The sequence below is a fragment of the Salvelinus namaycush genome, chromosome 23 (genome assembly GCF_016432855.1).
Source record: "Salvelinus namaycush isolate Seneca chromosome 23, SaNama_1.0, whole genome shotgun sequence".
NCBI classification, from domain to species: domain Eukaryota; kingdom Metazoa; phylum Chordata; class Actinopteri; order Salmoniformes; family Salmonidae; genus Salvelinus; species Salvelinus namaycush.
In genome coordinates, this window is record NC_052329.1 from 14980143 (window position 1) to 14997357 (window position 17215).

General features: G+C 42.8%; 1 protein-coding gene across 1 annotated transcript; it reads left to right on the top strand.

Moving 5' to 3' along the window:
* The first annotated feature begins 4438 nt into the window (after nt 1–4438).
* Nucleotides 4439–11445, top strand: LOC120018490 (alkaline phosphatase, tissue-nonspecific isozyme-like). Its single transcript, XM_038961722.1, has 4 exons — nt 4439–4508; nt 10532–10648; nt 10824–10939; nt 11176–11445. The coding sequence occupies exons 1-4, from the start codon at nt 4439–4441 to the stop codon at nt 11443–11445; spliced, it is 573 nt and encodes a 190-aa protein (XP_038817650.1).
* Nucleotides 11446–17215: the final 5770 nt, after the last annotated feature.

Genomic DNA, 17215 nt, shown 5'->3' on the forward strand with positions numbered 1-17215 from the left:
TGAAGCAACATCTGAAGACATCAGTCAGGAAGTTAAAGCTTGGTCGCAAATGCGTCTTCCAAATGGACAATGACCCCAAGCATACTTCCAAAGTTGTGGCAAAATGGCTTAAGGACAACAAAGTCAAGGTATTGAAGTGGCCATCACAAAGCCCTGACCTCAATCCTATAGAAAATTTGTGGGCAGAACTGAAAAAGCGTGTGCGAGCAAGGAGGCATACAAACCTGACTCAGTTACACCAGCTCTGTCAGGAGGAATGGGCCAAAATTCACCCAACTTATTGTGGGAAGCTTGTGGAAGGCTACCCGAAACGTTTTGACCCAAGTTAAACAATTTAAAGGCAATCCTACCAAATTCTTATTGAGTGTATGTAAACTTCTGACCCACTGGGAATGTGATGAAAGAAATTAAAGCTGAAATAAATCATTCTCTGCTATTATTCTGACATTTCACATTCTTAAAATAAAGTGGTGATCCTAACTGAACTAAGACAGGGAATTTTTACTCTGATTAAATGTTAGGAATTGTGAAAAACTGAGATTAAATGTATTTGGCTAAAATGTATGTAAACCTCCGACTTCAACTGTAAATCTGTTGGTTATGTGAAAGCCGACTCGGGTACAACACGCCACGGTTGCTGTGAGTTATGCCAGGGCTGTACAACAGGGCTGTACTGACCTGGTCTGCCAGATGGTACATAACATGGTCCATAACATCCCTGACATAGAGACTTGCACTGCAGCAGCACCTTTTCATCTTCCTACAATGCACTCAGAAAAGTTTTCCTCTCCACTTCAATTTTCACCTTTTAATTTGATGATCAGAAGGTCTATTGGAATAGTTGAATGTTGTCTTCTGTGTTAAACAGAAATCTTTCCTCTACCTTGTCTGTTCCCTTTGATAGGAAATGTTCTGAATGGTAATGAAGGGAGAAATCCTCCCTCTACCTTGTCTGTTCCCTTTGATAGGAAATGTTCTGAATGGTAATGAAGGGAGAAATCCTCCCTCTACCTTGTCTGTTCCCTTTGATAGGAAATGTTCTGAATGGTAATGAAGGGAGAAATCCTCCCTGGCAGCTCTTTATTTAATCCTGTTTATTCTGTTAACCCTTTGACCACTCCAGATAGTTGACAGCTCGTAGAGACAGACTCCCTTTTGATAGAAAACATTCAACCTCACACCCTCTTCAATACACTACCTATAATGAAGATGACATTCAACCTCACACCCTCTTCAATACACTACCTATAATGAAGATGACATTCAACCTCACACCCTCTTCAATACACTACCTATAATGGAGATGACATTCAACCTCACACCCTCTTCAATACACTACCTATAATGAAGATGACATTCAACCTCACACCCTCTTCAATACACTACCTATAATGGAGATGACATTCAACCTCACACCCTCTTCAATACACTACCTATAATGGAGATGACATTCAACCTCACACCCTCTTCAATACACTACCTATAATGAAGATGACATTCAACCTCACACCCTCTTCAATACACTACCTATAATGAAGATGACATTCAACCTCACACCCTCTTCAATACACTACCTATAATGGAGATGACATTCAACCTCACACCCTCTTCAATACACTACCTATAATGAAGATGACATTCAACCTCACACCCTCTTCAATACACTACCTATAATGGAGATGACATTCAACCTCACATTCCCTTCAATACACTACTTATAATGAAGACAACGGAGGTCTCTTTCATGTATGTACTCACTGTAATTTTACACCGCTGTAACCTTATCCCGGTGGCCATTTTGTTTCCCTTTGTTATTGTTTTATCTTGCCTGACTGTTACAGGAATTATTCTTTCCCCTGCTGACATGTTGATCCTTCAATTACTGTCATGGTCTTATCTTTAGCCTCCTTTTATCCATCACAATCAACAGGTTCCTCCCAGTTTTCAAAGACCGCTAACCAACAGATAGGCTAAAGAGGCCTAATAGGTCAGTACAGTATATGGGGCACTGGGGAAGACTGACTGTGTCCGAAATGACACCCTATTCCCTAGGCCAGGGTTTCCCAAACTCTGTCCTGTGGTCCCTCCCTCGGGGCACGTTTGGATTTTTACCCTAGCACTACACAGCTGATTCAGGTTTGTTCAATGCTAACATAATCACTAGAGGGAGCCATCACACCATCTATGTGACTGCACATTATTGGAGATGTGAGTGTGAGTGCATAACACCTCTGCCTGTGTATTGCAGGGCTGTCTGCTCCCAGGGACATGAGTTTTGAGCTGTACAGGGACTCCAGCATGGAGCTGTCTATTCCAGGCATGATGGTGGCAGCATCCTCAACAAAAAACCCATGGGATTGTTCATACTGGTGAAGCGTAAGCAGTCTGTCAACCAACCAGCTAGTCAGTCAGTCAACCAACCAGCTAGTCAGTCACTCACTCAGTCAGTCAGTCAGTCAGTCAACCAGCTAGTCAATCACTCACTCAATCAGTCAGTCAACCAACCAGCTAGTCAGTCACTCAATCAGTCAATCAAACAACCAATGATTAAGTCACTCAATCAGTCAGTCAACCAACGATGTAATCACTCAATCAGTCAATCAGTGACAGTGTATGCCAATGGCCCGTGGGCACACCTCCTCACAGGCACTAAAGATACAACCTAACTTACATTGCCCACGTGATGGCACATGCCTCCTGCCTGTAAATCCCCCCGCAATAACACAGAGCCAACACGCCCTGCCTTCACCCTCACCACCGCTGTTATCACTACTCACACTACAGTGTTTGGGGCTGCTTGTCTCTGCGTGTAGGTTCTTGAATGTGTGTGTGTGATTTGAGTGTTAAGATGTGTTATGTTGAAAGTCTGTGTAGTGAGAATGTGTGGGAGTATATGTGAAAATCTGTTCATAAATAAGTTGCCGTATTTATATGCATACGTGATTAACTGGTGTGTGTGTTTGGCAGTTGTTCCCCAGACAAGAGCCCTTCATCCATGCAGTCCAGTCCCCTTGGACTCTATAACGTAAATCATCCTTTATCCCCCTGTCTACTGTGTTATTAATGATCTACTCATTTAGTGTGTGTGTTTGTGTGTGTTCCCGATTGTATTAGCAGATCCGAGGTCAGTGTTTACAGTGTGTTTAGTGGAAGCTCTGTCTCCACACACTCTCTGTGCCTTTAATCAACTGCTAGTCTGTTAATCAATAAAGTCATAAACAAAAGCAATGATTCAGAGCTGTTGGCTCTAATAATGTCTGAGTAGGTGTTTTAATCTGTGGGACATCAGGTATTCAAACAGCTGTAGAGAGTCTAAGGTACTTGAGTTCAGTCTTTCTAGTGGAAAGGCCATGAAATCACAGAGAAAAACATGGCGTGTGTGTGTGTGTGTCTCATTGCTTTCTTAATTACTTGCACTTCATGTGTCTGCTTGTGAGAGCACACTGGTGTTGGTTTGTCAGTCACCTCTGATGTTGGTTGTCAGTCACCATATTGATTTTGGTAAGGTTGTCAGTCACCACATTGGTGTTGGTGTTGGTTGTCAGTCACCACATTGGTGTTGGTATGGTTGTCAGTCACCACATTGGTGTTGGTATGGTTGTCAGTCACCACATTGGTGTTGGAGTTGGTTGTCAGTCACCACATTGGTGTTGGTGTTGGTTGTCAGTCACCACATTGGTGTTGGTATGGTGTCAGTCACCACACTGGTGTTGGTATGGTGTCAGTCACCACATTGGTGTTGGTGTTGGTTGTCAGTCACCATATTGGTGTTGGTGTTGGTTGTCAGTCACCACATTGGTTGTCAGTCAACACATTGGTGTTGGTATGGTGTCAGTCACCATATTGGTGTTGGTATGGTTGTCAGTCACCACATTGGTGTTGGTGTTGGTTGTCAGTCACCATATTGGTGTTGGTGTTGGTTGTCAGTCACCACATTGGTGTTGGTGTTGGTTGTCAGTCACCACACTGGTGTTGGTATGGTGTCAGTCACAACACTGGTGTTGGTATTGTGTCAATCACCACATTGATGTTGGTATGGTGTCAGTCACCACATTGGTGTTGGTATGTTGTCAGTCACCACACTGGTGTTGATATGGTGTCAGTCACCACATTGGTGTTGGTATGGTGTCAGTCACCACACTGGTGTTGGTATGGTTGTCAGTCACCACATTTGTGTTGGTTATCAGTCACCACATTGGTGTTGGTTCTCAGTCTCTACATTTAATATCTTCTCGTGTGCTGAAGGTGCCAACCACGGTTTGGCCAGAATCAGTGGGGAGATCTCAAAGATACTAAATGGTGTGTGGCCTACGGTCACTATCAGTCAGTTTTATGACCTGCCATTACAAATTATTTATGGCCAGGGAGGGCTGGAATATATTTTTCTGTTGCGCTGAGGGGTGATCAGAGAGAATAACTGTCCTCTTTAGACATCATCATGGAAACTCAGAAATGGTCCATCATGGCCCTGTGTCTGCTGGGGGTTTTGGGTTCAACCACCGTCAAAGGTAAAAGATCTGCGAGACACACATTTACTCTGGATGGTCACCTGACCTGACTTAGCTCATCTCCTGCTCTTCTCATCGACTTACAATCATTATTACTTTCTTCTGAGTTGTGTTTGTAATTATATTCACTCTTTTCATTGGTTTCTACGGTCCTTTCCCCTCAAACCTTACTCCCTCCTTTCACAAACTAATCTCCTCTCACTCCATCATCATACTCTCTCTCTCACCTGATCTCACTCTTCTCCTACTCTTCCCTCTGCTTGATCTCCTCTCACTTGTCTTAAACTTCTAAACTCTTAATTGCCTCTGTCTCTCTTCTCTCTCACCTCGCTACACAAGTTCTCCTGAATCTGACAAAACATCAAAGTACGAAACAACTACTATCTGCAGTCCTAATTGAAACCCATGACAATATGTAATTGAAGCACTGTCTGTAACCTCCTATCGATAGTATATTACTGTAGCAATCTATCTACAGTATGTTACTGTAGCCTCCGATCTACAGTATGTTACTGTAGCCTCCTATCTACAGTATGTTACTGTAGCCTCCGATCTACAGTATGTTACTGTAGCCTCTTATCTACAGTATGTTACTGTAGCCTCCTATCTATAGTATATTACTGTGGCCTTCTATCTACAGTATGTTACTGTAGCCTCCTATCTACAGTATGTTACTGTAGACTTCTATCTACAGTATATCACGGTAGCCTTCTATCTACAGTATGTTACTGTGCCTCCTATCTACAGTATGTTACTGTTTGCTCCTATCTACAGTATGTTACTGTAGCCTCCTATCTATAGTATATTACTGTAGCCTTCTATCTACAGTATGTTACTGTAGCCTCCTATCTACAGTATATTACTGTAGCCTTCTATCTACAGTATGTCACTGTAGCCTCCTATCTACAGTATGTTACGGTAGCCTCCTATCTACAGTATTCTACGGTAGCCTCCTATATACAATATGTTACAGTAGCCTCCTATCTACAGAATATAACTCTAGCCTTCTATCTGCAGTATGTTACGGTAGCCTTCTATCTACAGTATGGTACTGTAGCCTTCTATCTAGAGTATGTTACTGTAACCTCCTGTCTAAAGTATGTTACTGTAGCCTCCTATATACAATATGTTACAGTAGCCTCCTATATACAATATGTTACTGTTGCTCTAGCCTCCTGTCTACAGTATGTTACTGTAACCTCCTATCTACAGTATGTTACTGTAGCCTCCTGTCTACAGTATGTTACTGTAACCTCCTATCTACAGTATGTTACTGTAGCCTCCTATCTACAGTATGTTACTGTTGCTCTAGCCTCCTATCTACAGTATGTTACTGTAGCCTCCTATCTACAGTATGTTACTGTTGCTCTAGCCTCTTATCTACAGTATGTTACTGTAGCCTCTTATCTACAGTATGTTACTGTTGCCCCCTATCTACAGTATGTTACTGTAGCCTCCTATCTACAGTATGTTACTGTAGCCTCCTATCTACAGTATGTTACTGTAGCCTCCTATCTACAGTATGTTACTGTAGCCTCCTATCTACAGTATGTTACTGTTGCTCTAGCCTCTTATCTACAGTATGTTACTGTAGCCTCTTATCTACAGTATGTTACTGTAGCCTCCAATCTACAGTATGTTACGGTAGCCTCATATCTACAATATGGTCCTGTAACCTCCTATATATAATATGTTACTGTATCCTCATATATACAATATTTTACTGTAGCCTCCTATCTACAGTATGTTACTGTAGCCTCCTATCTACAGTATGTTACTGTAGCCTCCTATCTACAGTATGTTACTGTAGTCTCCTATCTACAGTATGTTACTGTAGCCTCCTATCTACAGTATGTTACTGTTGCCCCCTATCTACAGTATGTTACTGTAGCCTCCTATCTACAGTATGTTACTGTAGCCTCTTATCTACAGTATGTTACTGTTGCCCCCTATCTACAGTATGCTACTGTTCCCTCCTATCTACAGTATGTTACTGTAGCCTCCTATCTACAGTATGTTACTGTTGCCCCCTATCTACAGTATGTTACTGTTGCCTCCTATCTACAGTATGTTACTGTTGCCCCCTATCTACAGTATGTTACTGTTGCCCCCTATCTACAGTATGTTACTGTTGCCTCCTATCTACAGTATGTTACTGTAGCCTCCTATCTACAGTATGTTACTGTAGCCTCCTATCTACAGTATGTTACTGTTGCCCCCTATCTACAGTATGTTACTGTAGCCTCCTATCTACAGTATGTTACTGTAGCCTCCTATCTACAGTATGTTACTGTAGCCTCCTATCTACAGTATGTTACTGTAGCCTCCTATCTACAGTATGCTACTGTTCCCTCCTATCTACAGTATGTTACTGTAGCCTCCTATCTACAGTATGTTACTGTAGCCTCCTATCTACAGTATGTTACTGTTGCCCCCTATCTACAGTATGTTACTGTTGCCCCCTATCTACAGTATGTTACTGTTGCCTCCTATCTACAGTATGTTACTGTTGCTCTAGCCTCCTGTCTACAGTATGTTACTGTAGCCTCTTATCTACAGTATGTTACTGTTGCCTCCTATCTAAAGTATGTTGCTCTAGCCTTCTATCTACAGTATGTTACTGTAGCCTTACATTTACATTTACATTTTAGTCATTTAGCAGACGCTCTTATCCAGAGCGACTTACAGTAGAGTGCATACATTTTATTACATTTTTACATACTGAGACAAGGATATCCCTACCGGCCAAACCCTCCCTAACCCGGACGACGCTATGCCAATTGTGCGTCGCCCCACGGACCTCCCGGTTGCGGCCGGCTGCGACAGAGCCTGGGCGCGAACCCAGCCCGGCCTGGGCGCGAACCCAGAGACTCTGGTGGCGCAGCTAGCACTGCGATGCAGTGCCCTAGACCACTGCGCTATCTACAGTATGTTACTGTAGCCTCCTATCTACAGTATGTTACTGTAGCCTCCTATATACACTATGTTACAGTAGCCTCCTATATACAATATGTTACTTTTGCTCTAGCCTCCTGTCTACAGTATGTTACTGTAGCCTCCTATCTACAGTATGTTACGGTAGCCTCATATCTACAATATGTTACTGTAGCCTCCTATCTACAGTATGTTACTGTTGCCCCCTATCTACAGTATGTTACTGTAGCCTCCTATCTACAGTATGTTACTGTAGCCTCCTATCTAAAGTATGTTGCTCTAGCCTTCTATCTACAGTATGTTACTGTAGCCTTCTATCTACAGTATGTTACTGTAACCTCCTGTCTAAAGTATGTTACTGTAGCCTCCTATATACAATATGTTACAGTAGCCTCCTATATACAATATGTTACTGTTGCTCTAGCCTCCTGTCTACAGTATGTTACTGTAGCCTCCTATCTACAGTATGTTACTGTAGCCTCCTATATACAATATGTTACAGTAGCCTCCTATATACAATATGTTACTTTTGCTCTAGCCTCCTGTCTACAGTATGTTACTGTAGCCTCCTATCTACAGTATGTTACGGTAGCCTCATATCTACAATATGTTCCTGTAACCTCCTATATATAATATGTTACTGTATCCTCATATATACAATATTTTACTGTAGTCTCCTATCTACAGTATGTTACTGTAGCCTCCTATCTACAGTATGTTACTGTTGCTCTAGCCTCCTGTCTACAGTATGTTACTGTAGCCTCTTATCTACAGTATGTTACTGTTGCCCCTATCTACAGTATGTTACTGTAGCCTCCTATCTACAGTATGTTACTGTAGCCTCCTATCTACAGTATGTTACGGTAGCCTCCTATCTACAGTATGTTACTGTTCCCTCCTATCTACAGTATGTTACGGTACCCTCCTATCTACAGTATGCTACTGTAGCCTCCTATCTACAGTATGTTACTGTAGCCTCCAATCTACAGTATGTTACTGTAGCCTCCAATCTACAGTATGTTACTGTTGCCTCCAATCTACAGTATGTTACTGTAGCCTCCAATCTACAGTATGTTACTGTAGCCTCCAATCTACAGTATGTTCCTGTAGCCTTCTATCTGCAGTATGTTACTGTAGCCTCCAATCTACAGTATGTTCCTGTAGCCTTCTATCTGCAGTATGTTACTGTAGCCTCCAATCTACAGTATGTTACTGTTGCCTCCTATCTACAGTATGTTACTGTAGTCTCCTATCTACAGTATGTTACTGTTGCCTCCTATCTACAGTATGTTACTGTAGCCTCCTATCTACAGTATGTTACGGTAGCCTTCTATCAACAGAATATAACTCTAACCTTCTATCTGCAGTATGTTACTGTAGCCTCCTATCTACAGTATGTTTAGCTGAAGGAGATAAAAGACCAGGCATGTGAAGTATGATAGTCGTTGCTACATGTTTCCTGGAGCCTGACTAAAGACCAGTCCATAGGGCGTTCATCTCTATCCCCTCTGATCTCTCTCTCTCTCTCTCTCTCTCTCTCTCTCTCTCTCTCTCTCTCTCTCTCTCTCTCTCACAGTCCATAGGGCATTCATCTCTACCCCCTCTGATCTCTCTCTCTCACAGTCCATAGGGCGTTCATCTCTATCCCCTCTGATCTCTCTCTCTCTCTCTCTCTCTCTCTCTCTCTCTCTCTCTCTCTCTCTCTCTCTCTCACAGTCCATAGGGTGTTCATCTCTACCCCCTCTAATCTCTCTCTCTCACAGTCCATACGGTGTTCATCTCTACCCCCTCTGATCTCTCTCTCTCTCTCTCTCTCTCTCTCTCTCTCTCTCTCTCTCTCTCTCTCTCTCTCTCTCTCTCTCTCTCTCTCTCTCTCACAGTCCATAGGGTATGCATCTCTATCCCCTCTGATCTCTCTCTCTCTCTCTCTCTCTCACACAGTCCATAGGGCGTTCATCTCTACCCCCTCTGATCTCTCTCTCACAGTCCATAGGGCGTTCATCTCTACCCCCTCTGATCTCTCTCTCTCTCTCTCTCTCTCTCTCTCTCTCTCTCTCTCTCTCTCTCTCTCTCTCTCTCACAGTCCATAGGGTGTTCATCTCTACCCCCTCTGATCTCTCTCTCTCACAGTCCATAGGGTGTTCATCTCTACCCCCTCTGATCTCCCTCTCTCTCTCTCTCTCTCTCTCTCTCTCTCTCTCTCTCTCTCTCTCTCTCTCTCTCACAGTCCATAGGGCGTTCATCTCTACCCCCTCTGATCTCTCTCTCTCTCTCTCTCACAGTCCATAGGGTGTTCATCTCTACCCTCTCTGATCTCTCTCTCTCACAGTCCATAGGGCGTTCATCTCTACCCTCTCTGATCTCTCTCTCTCTCACAGTCCATAGGGCGTTCATCTCTATCCCCTCTGATCTCTCTCTCTCTCTCTCTCTCTCTCTCTCTCTCTCTCTCTCACAGTCCATAGGGTGTTCATCTCTACCCCCTCTGATCTCTCTCTCTCTCACAAACATATACACTCTCTCAAAGTAGATTATACCAAATATTACAGAAGTTAAAACATTTTTATATTCCTGAAATGTTTGCTCTGTGCAAGTTTTGAGAGTTAGAGGAGTTCAGATAAGTGTGTTTTAGATAAGCAGGTTTTTATTAGTGTGTTTTAGATAAGCATGTTTTTATTAGTGTGTGTTTTTATTAGTGTGTTTTAGATAAGCATGTTTTTATTAGTGTGTTTTAGATAAGCATGTTTTTAATAGTGTGTTTTAGATAAGCATGTTTTTAATAGTGTGTTTTAGATAAGCATGTTTTTATTAGTGTGTTTTAGATAAGCATGTTTTTAATAGTGTGTTTTAGATAAGCATGTTTTTATTAGTGTGTTTTAGATAAGCATGTTTTTATTAGTGTGTTTTAGATAAGCATGTTTTTAATAGTGTGTTTAGATAAGCATGTTTTTAATAGTGTGTTTAGATAAGCATGTTTTTATTAGTGTGTTTTAGATAAGCATGTTTTTATTAGTGTGTTTTAGATAAGCATGTTTTTAATAGTGTATTTTAGATACGTATGTTTTTGAAAAGTATGTGTGTCTCTGGCCCAGTTGAGGAGGAGAACCCAGAGTTCTGGAGAGCCCAGGGTGCTAAGGCTTTGCAAGCGGCGCTGAACAGGAAGTTGAACACCAATGTGGCCAAAAACATCATGCTCTTCCTGGGTGACGGTGAGTGACCACCGTCCAAACCTCACATCAGTGGTGTATTAAACGTATCCAAATACATAACAAATACAATGAGGGAAACTCATTCGAAACCTCCTTTTCCAGCCTATTCTAATTCACCAGTTACAGTCCAGTTCAACCCCAGTGTGACCTATTTCTCTGTGCCATTCCCCCCAAGGTATGGGCATTACCACTATCACAGCAGCTCGAATCCTCAAGGGCCAGATGCACAACCAGTCTGGAGAGGAGACAGTGATGACCATGGATACTTTCCCCCATGCAGGCCTCCTCAAGGTACACAAACAAACAAACAATCTTCAAATACATACATTAACATGCATAGAGATACCCACAGAGATTACACTTTGTTTGATGTGCAGCCTGAACCATGGGTACCTCTTTCAGAGGAAGAGATTGTGTCTGTTGTGTATAATGATGTATGTATGAGGTGCAAGCTCATGCGTACATATTATTCATGTGTATTCCTTTCTATCCCTTAATGTCTGCATGTACTGTCTGTCTGTGTGCAGACATACAGTGTTGACTTCCAGATCCCGGACAGTTCATCCACAGCCACAGCCTACCTGTGTGGTGTTAAGACTAACCTGAACACGGTCGGGGTGAACGCTGCCGCACGCAACGGAATCTGCAAGACCCAGAAGGGCAACGAGGTCACCTCTATTCTCAAGTGGGCCAAAGATGCTGGTAGGAACCATATCTCTGTCCAACTTCCCACATCACTAGGGCCCCGAGTTTATCCTGATCCAATTGACTTACCAGGAAAACCTTACTACCGATAACTAGGGTCCAGAGCTTGTTCTGATCCAGTTGACCTATCAGGAAAACCTTACAGACAATAACTAGGGTCCAGAGTTTGTTCTGATCCAGTTGACCTACCAGGAAAACCTTACAGACGATAACTAGGGTCCAGAGTTTGTTCTGATCCAGTTGACCTACCAGGAAAACCTTACTACCGATAACTAGGGTCCAGAGTTTGTTCTGATCCAGTTGACCTACCAGGAAAACCTTACTACCGATAACTAGGGTGCAGAGTTTGTCCTGATCCAGTTGACTTATCAGGAAAACCTTACAGACAATAACTAGGGTCCAGAGTTTGTCCTGATCCAGTTGACTTACCAGGAAAACCTTACAGACGATAACTAGGGTCCAGAGTTTGTTCTGATCCAGTTGACTTACCAGGAAAACCTTACAGACGATAACTAGGGTCCAGAGTTTGTTCTGATCCAGTTGACCTACCAGGAAAACCTTACAGACGATAACTAGGGTCCAGAGTTTGTTCTGATCCAGTTGACCTACCAGGAAAACCTTACAGACGATAACTAGGGTCCAGAGTTTGTTTTGATCCAGTTGACTTATCAGGAAAACCTTACTACCGATAACTAGGGTCCAGAGTTTGTTCTGATCCAGTTGACTTATCAGGAAAACCTTACAGACGATAACTAGGGTCCAGAGTTTGTTCTGATCCAGTTGACCTACCAGGAAAACCTTACTACTGATAACTAGGGTCCAGAGTTTGTTCTGATCCAGTTGACCCACCAGGAAAACCTTACTACCGATAACTAGGGTGCAGAGTTTGTCCTGATCCAGTTGACTTATCAGGAAAACCTTACAGACAATAACTAGGGTCCAGAGTTTGTCCTGATCCAGTTGACTTACCAGGAAAACCTTACTACCGATAACTAGGGTTCAGAGTTTGTTCTGATCCAGTTGACTTATCAGGAAAACCTTACAGACGATAACTAGGGTCCAGAGTTTGTTCTGATCCAGTTGACTTACCAGGAAAACCTTACAGACGATAACTAGGGTCCAGAGTTTGTTCTGATCCAGTTGACCTACCAGGAAAACCTTACAGACGATAACTAGGGTCCAGAGTTTGTTCTGATCCAGTTGACTTATCAGGAAAACCTTACAGACGATAACTAGGGTCCAGAGTTTGTTTTGATCCAGTTGACCTACCAGGAAAACCTTACAGACGATAACTAGGGTCCAGAGTTTGTCCTGATCCAGTTGACTTATCAGGAAAACCTTACAGACGATAACTAGGATCCAGAGCTTGTTCTGATCCAGTTGACCTACCAGGAAAACCTTACAGACGATAACTAGGGTCCAGAGTGTGTTTTGATCCAGTTGACCTACCTGGAAAACCTTACAGACGATAACTAGGGTCCAGAGTTTGTTCTGATCCAGTTGACCTACCAGGAAAACCTTACAGACGATAACTAGGGTCCAGAGTTTGTTCTGATCCAGTTGACTTATCAGGAAAACCTTATTACCGATAACTAGGGTCCAGAGTTTGTTCTGATCCAGTTGACCTACCAGGAAAACCTTTCTACCGATAACTAGGGTCTAGAGTTTGTTCTGCTCCAGTTGACTTATCAGGAAAACCTTACAGACAATAACTAGGGTCCAGAGTTTGTCCTGATCCAGTTGACCTACCAGGAAAACCTTACTACCGATAACTAGGGTCCAGAGTTTGTTCTGATCCAGTTGACTTATCAGGAAAACCTTACAGACAATAACTAGGGTCCAGAGTTTGTTCTGATCCAGTTGACTTATCAGGAAAACCTTACAGACGATAACTAGGGTCCAGAGTTTGTTCTGATCCAGTTGACTTACCAGGAAAACCTTACAGACGATAACTAGGGTCCAGAGTTTGTTCTGATCCAGTTGACTTATCAGGAAAACCTTACAGACGATAACTAGGGTCCAGAGTTTGTTCTGATCCAGTTGACTTATCAGGAAAACCTTACAGACGATAACTAGGGTCCAGAGTTTGTTTTGATCCAGTTGACCTACCAGGAAAACCTTACAGACGATAACTAGGGTCCAGAGTTTGTCCTGATCCAGTTGACTTATCAGGAAAACCTTACAGACGATAACTAGGGTCCAGAGCTTGTTCTGATCCAGTTGACCTACCAGGAAAACCTTACAGACGATAACTAGGGTCCAGAGTGTGTTTTGATCCAGTTGACCTACCAGGAAAACCTTACAGACGATAACTAGGGTCCAGAGTTTGTTCTGATCCAGTTGACCTACCAGGAAAATCTTACAGACGATAACTAGGGTCCAGAGTTTGTTCTGATCCAGTTGACTTATCAGGAAAACCTTATTACCGATAACTAGGGTCCAGAGTTTGTTCTGATCCAGTTGACCTACCAGGAAAACCTTACTACCGACAACTAGGGTCTAGAGTTTGTTCTGATCCAGTTGACTTATCAGGAAAACCTTAGACAATAACTAGGGTCCAGAGTTTGTCCTGATCCAGTTGACCTACCAGGAAAACCTTACTACCGATAACTAGGGTCCAGAGTTTGTTCTGATCCAGTTGACTTATCAGGAAAACCTTACAGACAATAACTAGGGTCCAGAGTTTGTTCTGATCCAGTTGACTTATCAGGAAAACCTTACAGACGATAACTAGGGTCCAGAGTTTGTTCTGATCCAGTTGACTTACCAGGAAAACCTTACAGACGATAACTAGGGTCCAGAGTTTGTTCTGATCCTGTTGACCTACCAGGAAAACCTTACAGACGATAACTAGGGTCCAGAGTTTGTTCTGATCCAGTTGACCTACCAGGAAAACCTTACAGACGATAACTAGGGTCCAGAGTTTGTTTTGATCCAGTTGACTTATCAGGAAAACCTTACTACCGATAACTAGGGTCCAGAGTTTGTTCTGATCCAGTTGACTTATCAGGAAAACCTTACAGACGATAACTAGGGTCCAGAGTTTGTTCTGATCCAGTTGACCTACCAGGAAAACCTTACTACTGATAACTAGGGTCCAGAGTTTGTTCTGATCCAGTTGACTTATCAGGAAAACCTTACAGACAATAACTAGGGTCCAGAGTTTGTTCTGATCCAGTTGACTTATCAGGAAAACCTTACAGACGATAACTAGGGTCCAGAGTTTGTTCTGATCCAGTTGACTTACCAGGAAAACCTTACAGACGATAACTAGGGTCCAGAGTTTGTTCTGATCCAGTTGACTTATCAGGAAAACCTTACAGACGATAACTAGGGTCCAGAGTTTGTTCTGATCCAGTTGACTTATCAGGAAAACCTTACAGACGATAACTAGGGTCCAGAGTTTGTTTTGATCCAGTTGACCTACCAGGAAAACCTTACAGACGATAACTAGGGTCCAGAGTTTGTCCTGATCCAGTTGACTTATCAGGAAAACCTTACAGACGATAACTAGGGTCCAGAGCTTGTTCTGATCCAGTTGACCTACCAGGAAAACCTTACAGACGATAACTAGGGTCCAGAGTGTGTTTTGATCCAGTTGACCTACCAGGAAAACCTTACAGACGATAACTAGGGTCCAGAGTTTGTTCTGATCCAGTTGACCTACCAGGAAAACCTTACAGACGATAACTAGGGTCCAGAGTTTGTTCTGATCCAGTTGACTTATCAGGAAAACCTTATTACCGATAACTAGGGTCCAGAGTTTGTTCTGATCCAGTTGACCTACCAGGAAAACCTTACTACCGACAACTAGGGTCTAGAGTTTGTTCTGATCCAGTTGACTTATCAGGAAAACCTTAGACAATAACTAGGGTCCAGAGTTTGTCCTGATCCAGTTGACCTACCAGGAAAACCTTACTACCGATAACTAGGGTCCAGAGTTTGTTCTGATCCAGTTGACTTATCAGGAAAACCTTACAGACAATAACTAGGGTCCAGAGTTTGTTCTGATCCAGTTGACTTATCAGGAAAACCTTACAGACGATAACTAGGGTCCAGAGTTTGTTCTGATCCAGTTGACTTACCAGGAAAACCTTACAGACGATAACTAGGGTCCAGAGTTTGTTCTGATCCTGTTGACCTACCAGGAAAACCTTACAGACGATAACTAGGGTCCAGAGTTTGTTCTGATCCAGTTGACCTACCAGGAAAACCTTACAGACGATAACTAGGGTCCAGAGTTTGTTTTGATCCAGTTGACTTATCAGGAAAACCTTACTACCGATAACTAGGGTCCAGAGTTTGTTCTGATCCAGTTGACTTATCAGGAAAACCTTACAGACGATAACTAGGGTCCAGAGTTTGTTCTGATCCAGTTGACCTACCAGGAAAACCTTACTACTGATAACTAGGGTCCAGAGTTTGTTCTGATCCAGTTGACCCACCAGGAAAACCTTACTACCGATAACTAGGGTGCAGAGTTTGTCCTGATCCAGTTGACTTATCAGGAAAACCTTACAGACAATAACTAGGGTCCAGAGTTTGTCCTGATCCAGTTGACTTATCAGGAAAACCTTACAGACGATAACTAGGGTCCAGAGTTTGTTTTGATCCAGTTGACCTACCAGGAAAACCTTACAGACGATAACTAGGGTCCAGAGTTTGTCCTGATCCAGTTGACTTATCAGGAAAACCTTACAGACGATAACTAGGGTCCAGAGCTTGTTCTGATCAGTTGACCTACCAGGAAAACCTTACAGACGATAACTAGGGTCCAGAGTGTGTTTTGATCCAGTTGACCTACCAGGAAAACCTTACAGACGATAACTAGGGTCCAGAGTTTGTTCTGATCCAGTTGACCTACCAGGAAAACCTTACAGACGATAACTAGGGTCCAGAGTTTGTTCTGATCCAGTTGACTTATCAGGAAAACCTTATTACCGATAACTAGGGTCCAGAGTTTGTTCTGATCCAGTTGACCTACCAGGAAAACCTTACTACCGATAACTAGGGTCCAGAGTTTGTTCTGATCCAGTTGACTTATCAGGAAAACCTTACAGACGATAACTAGGGTCCAGAGTTTGTTCTGATCCAGTTGACTTATCAGGAAAACCTTACAGACGATAACTAGGGTCCAGAGTTTGTTTTGATCCAGTTGACTTATCAGGAAAACCTTACTACCGATAACTAGGGTCCAGAGTTTGTTCTGATCCAGTTGACTTATCAGGAAAACTACTACCGATAACTAGGGTCCAGAGTTTGTTCTGATCCAGTTGACCTACCAGGAAAACCTTACTACCGATAACTAGGGTCCAGAGTTTGTTCTGATCCACAACTGTATCAGACAAACTCTGGACCCTAGTTATCGTCTGAAGGTTTTTCCTGGTAGTCAACTGGATCAGAACAACTCTGGCCCTAGTTATCGTCTAAGGTTTTCCTGGATAAGTCAACTGGATCAGGACAACTCTGGACCCTAGTTATCGTCTGTAAGGTTTTCCTGGTAGGTCAACTGATCAGAACAAACTCTGGACCCTAGTTATCGTCTGTAAGGTTTTCCTGGTAGGTCAACTGATCAGAACAAACTCTGGACCCTAGTTATCGTCTGTAAGGTTTTCCTGGTAAGTCAACTGGATCAGAACAAACTCTGACCCTAGTTATCGTCTGTAAGGTTTTTCCTGATAAGTCAACTGGATCAGAACAAACTCTGAACCCTAGTTTCGGTAGTAGGTTTTCCTGGTAGTTAACTGGATCAGACAAACTCTGGACCCTAGTTATTGTCTGTAAGTTTTCCTGATAAGTCAACTGGATCAGAACAAACTCTGGCACCCTAGTTATCGGTAGTAAGGTTTTCCTGTGGGTACC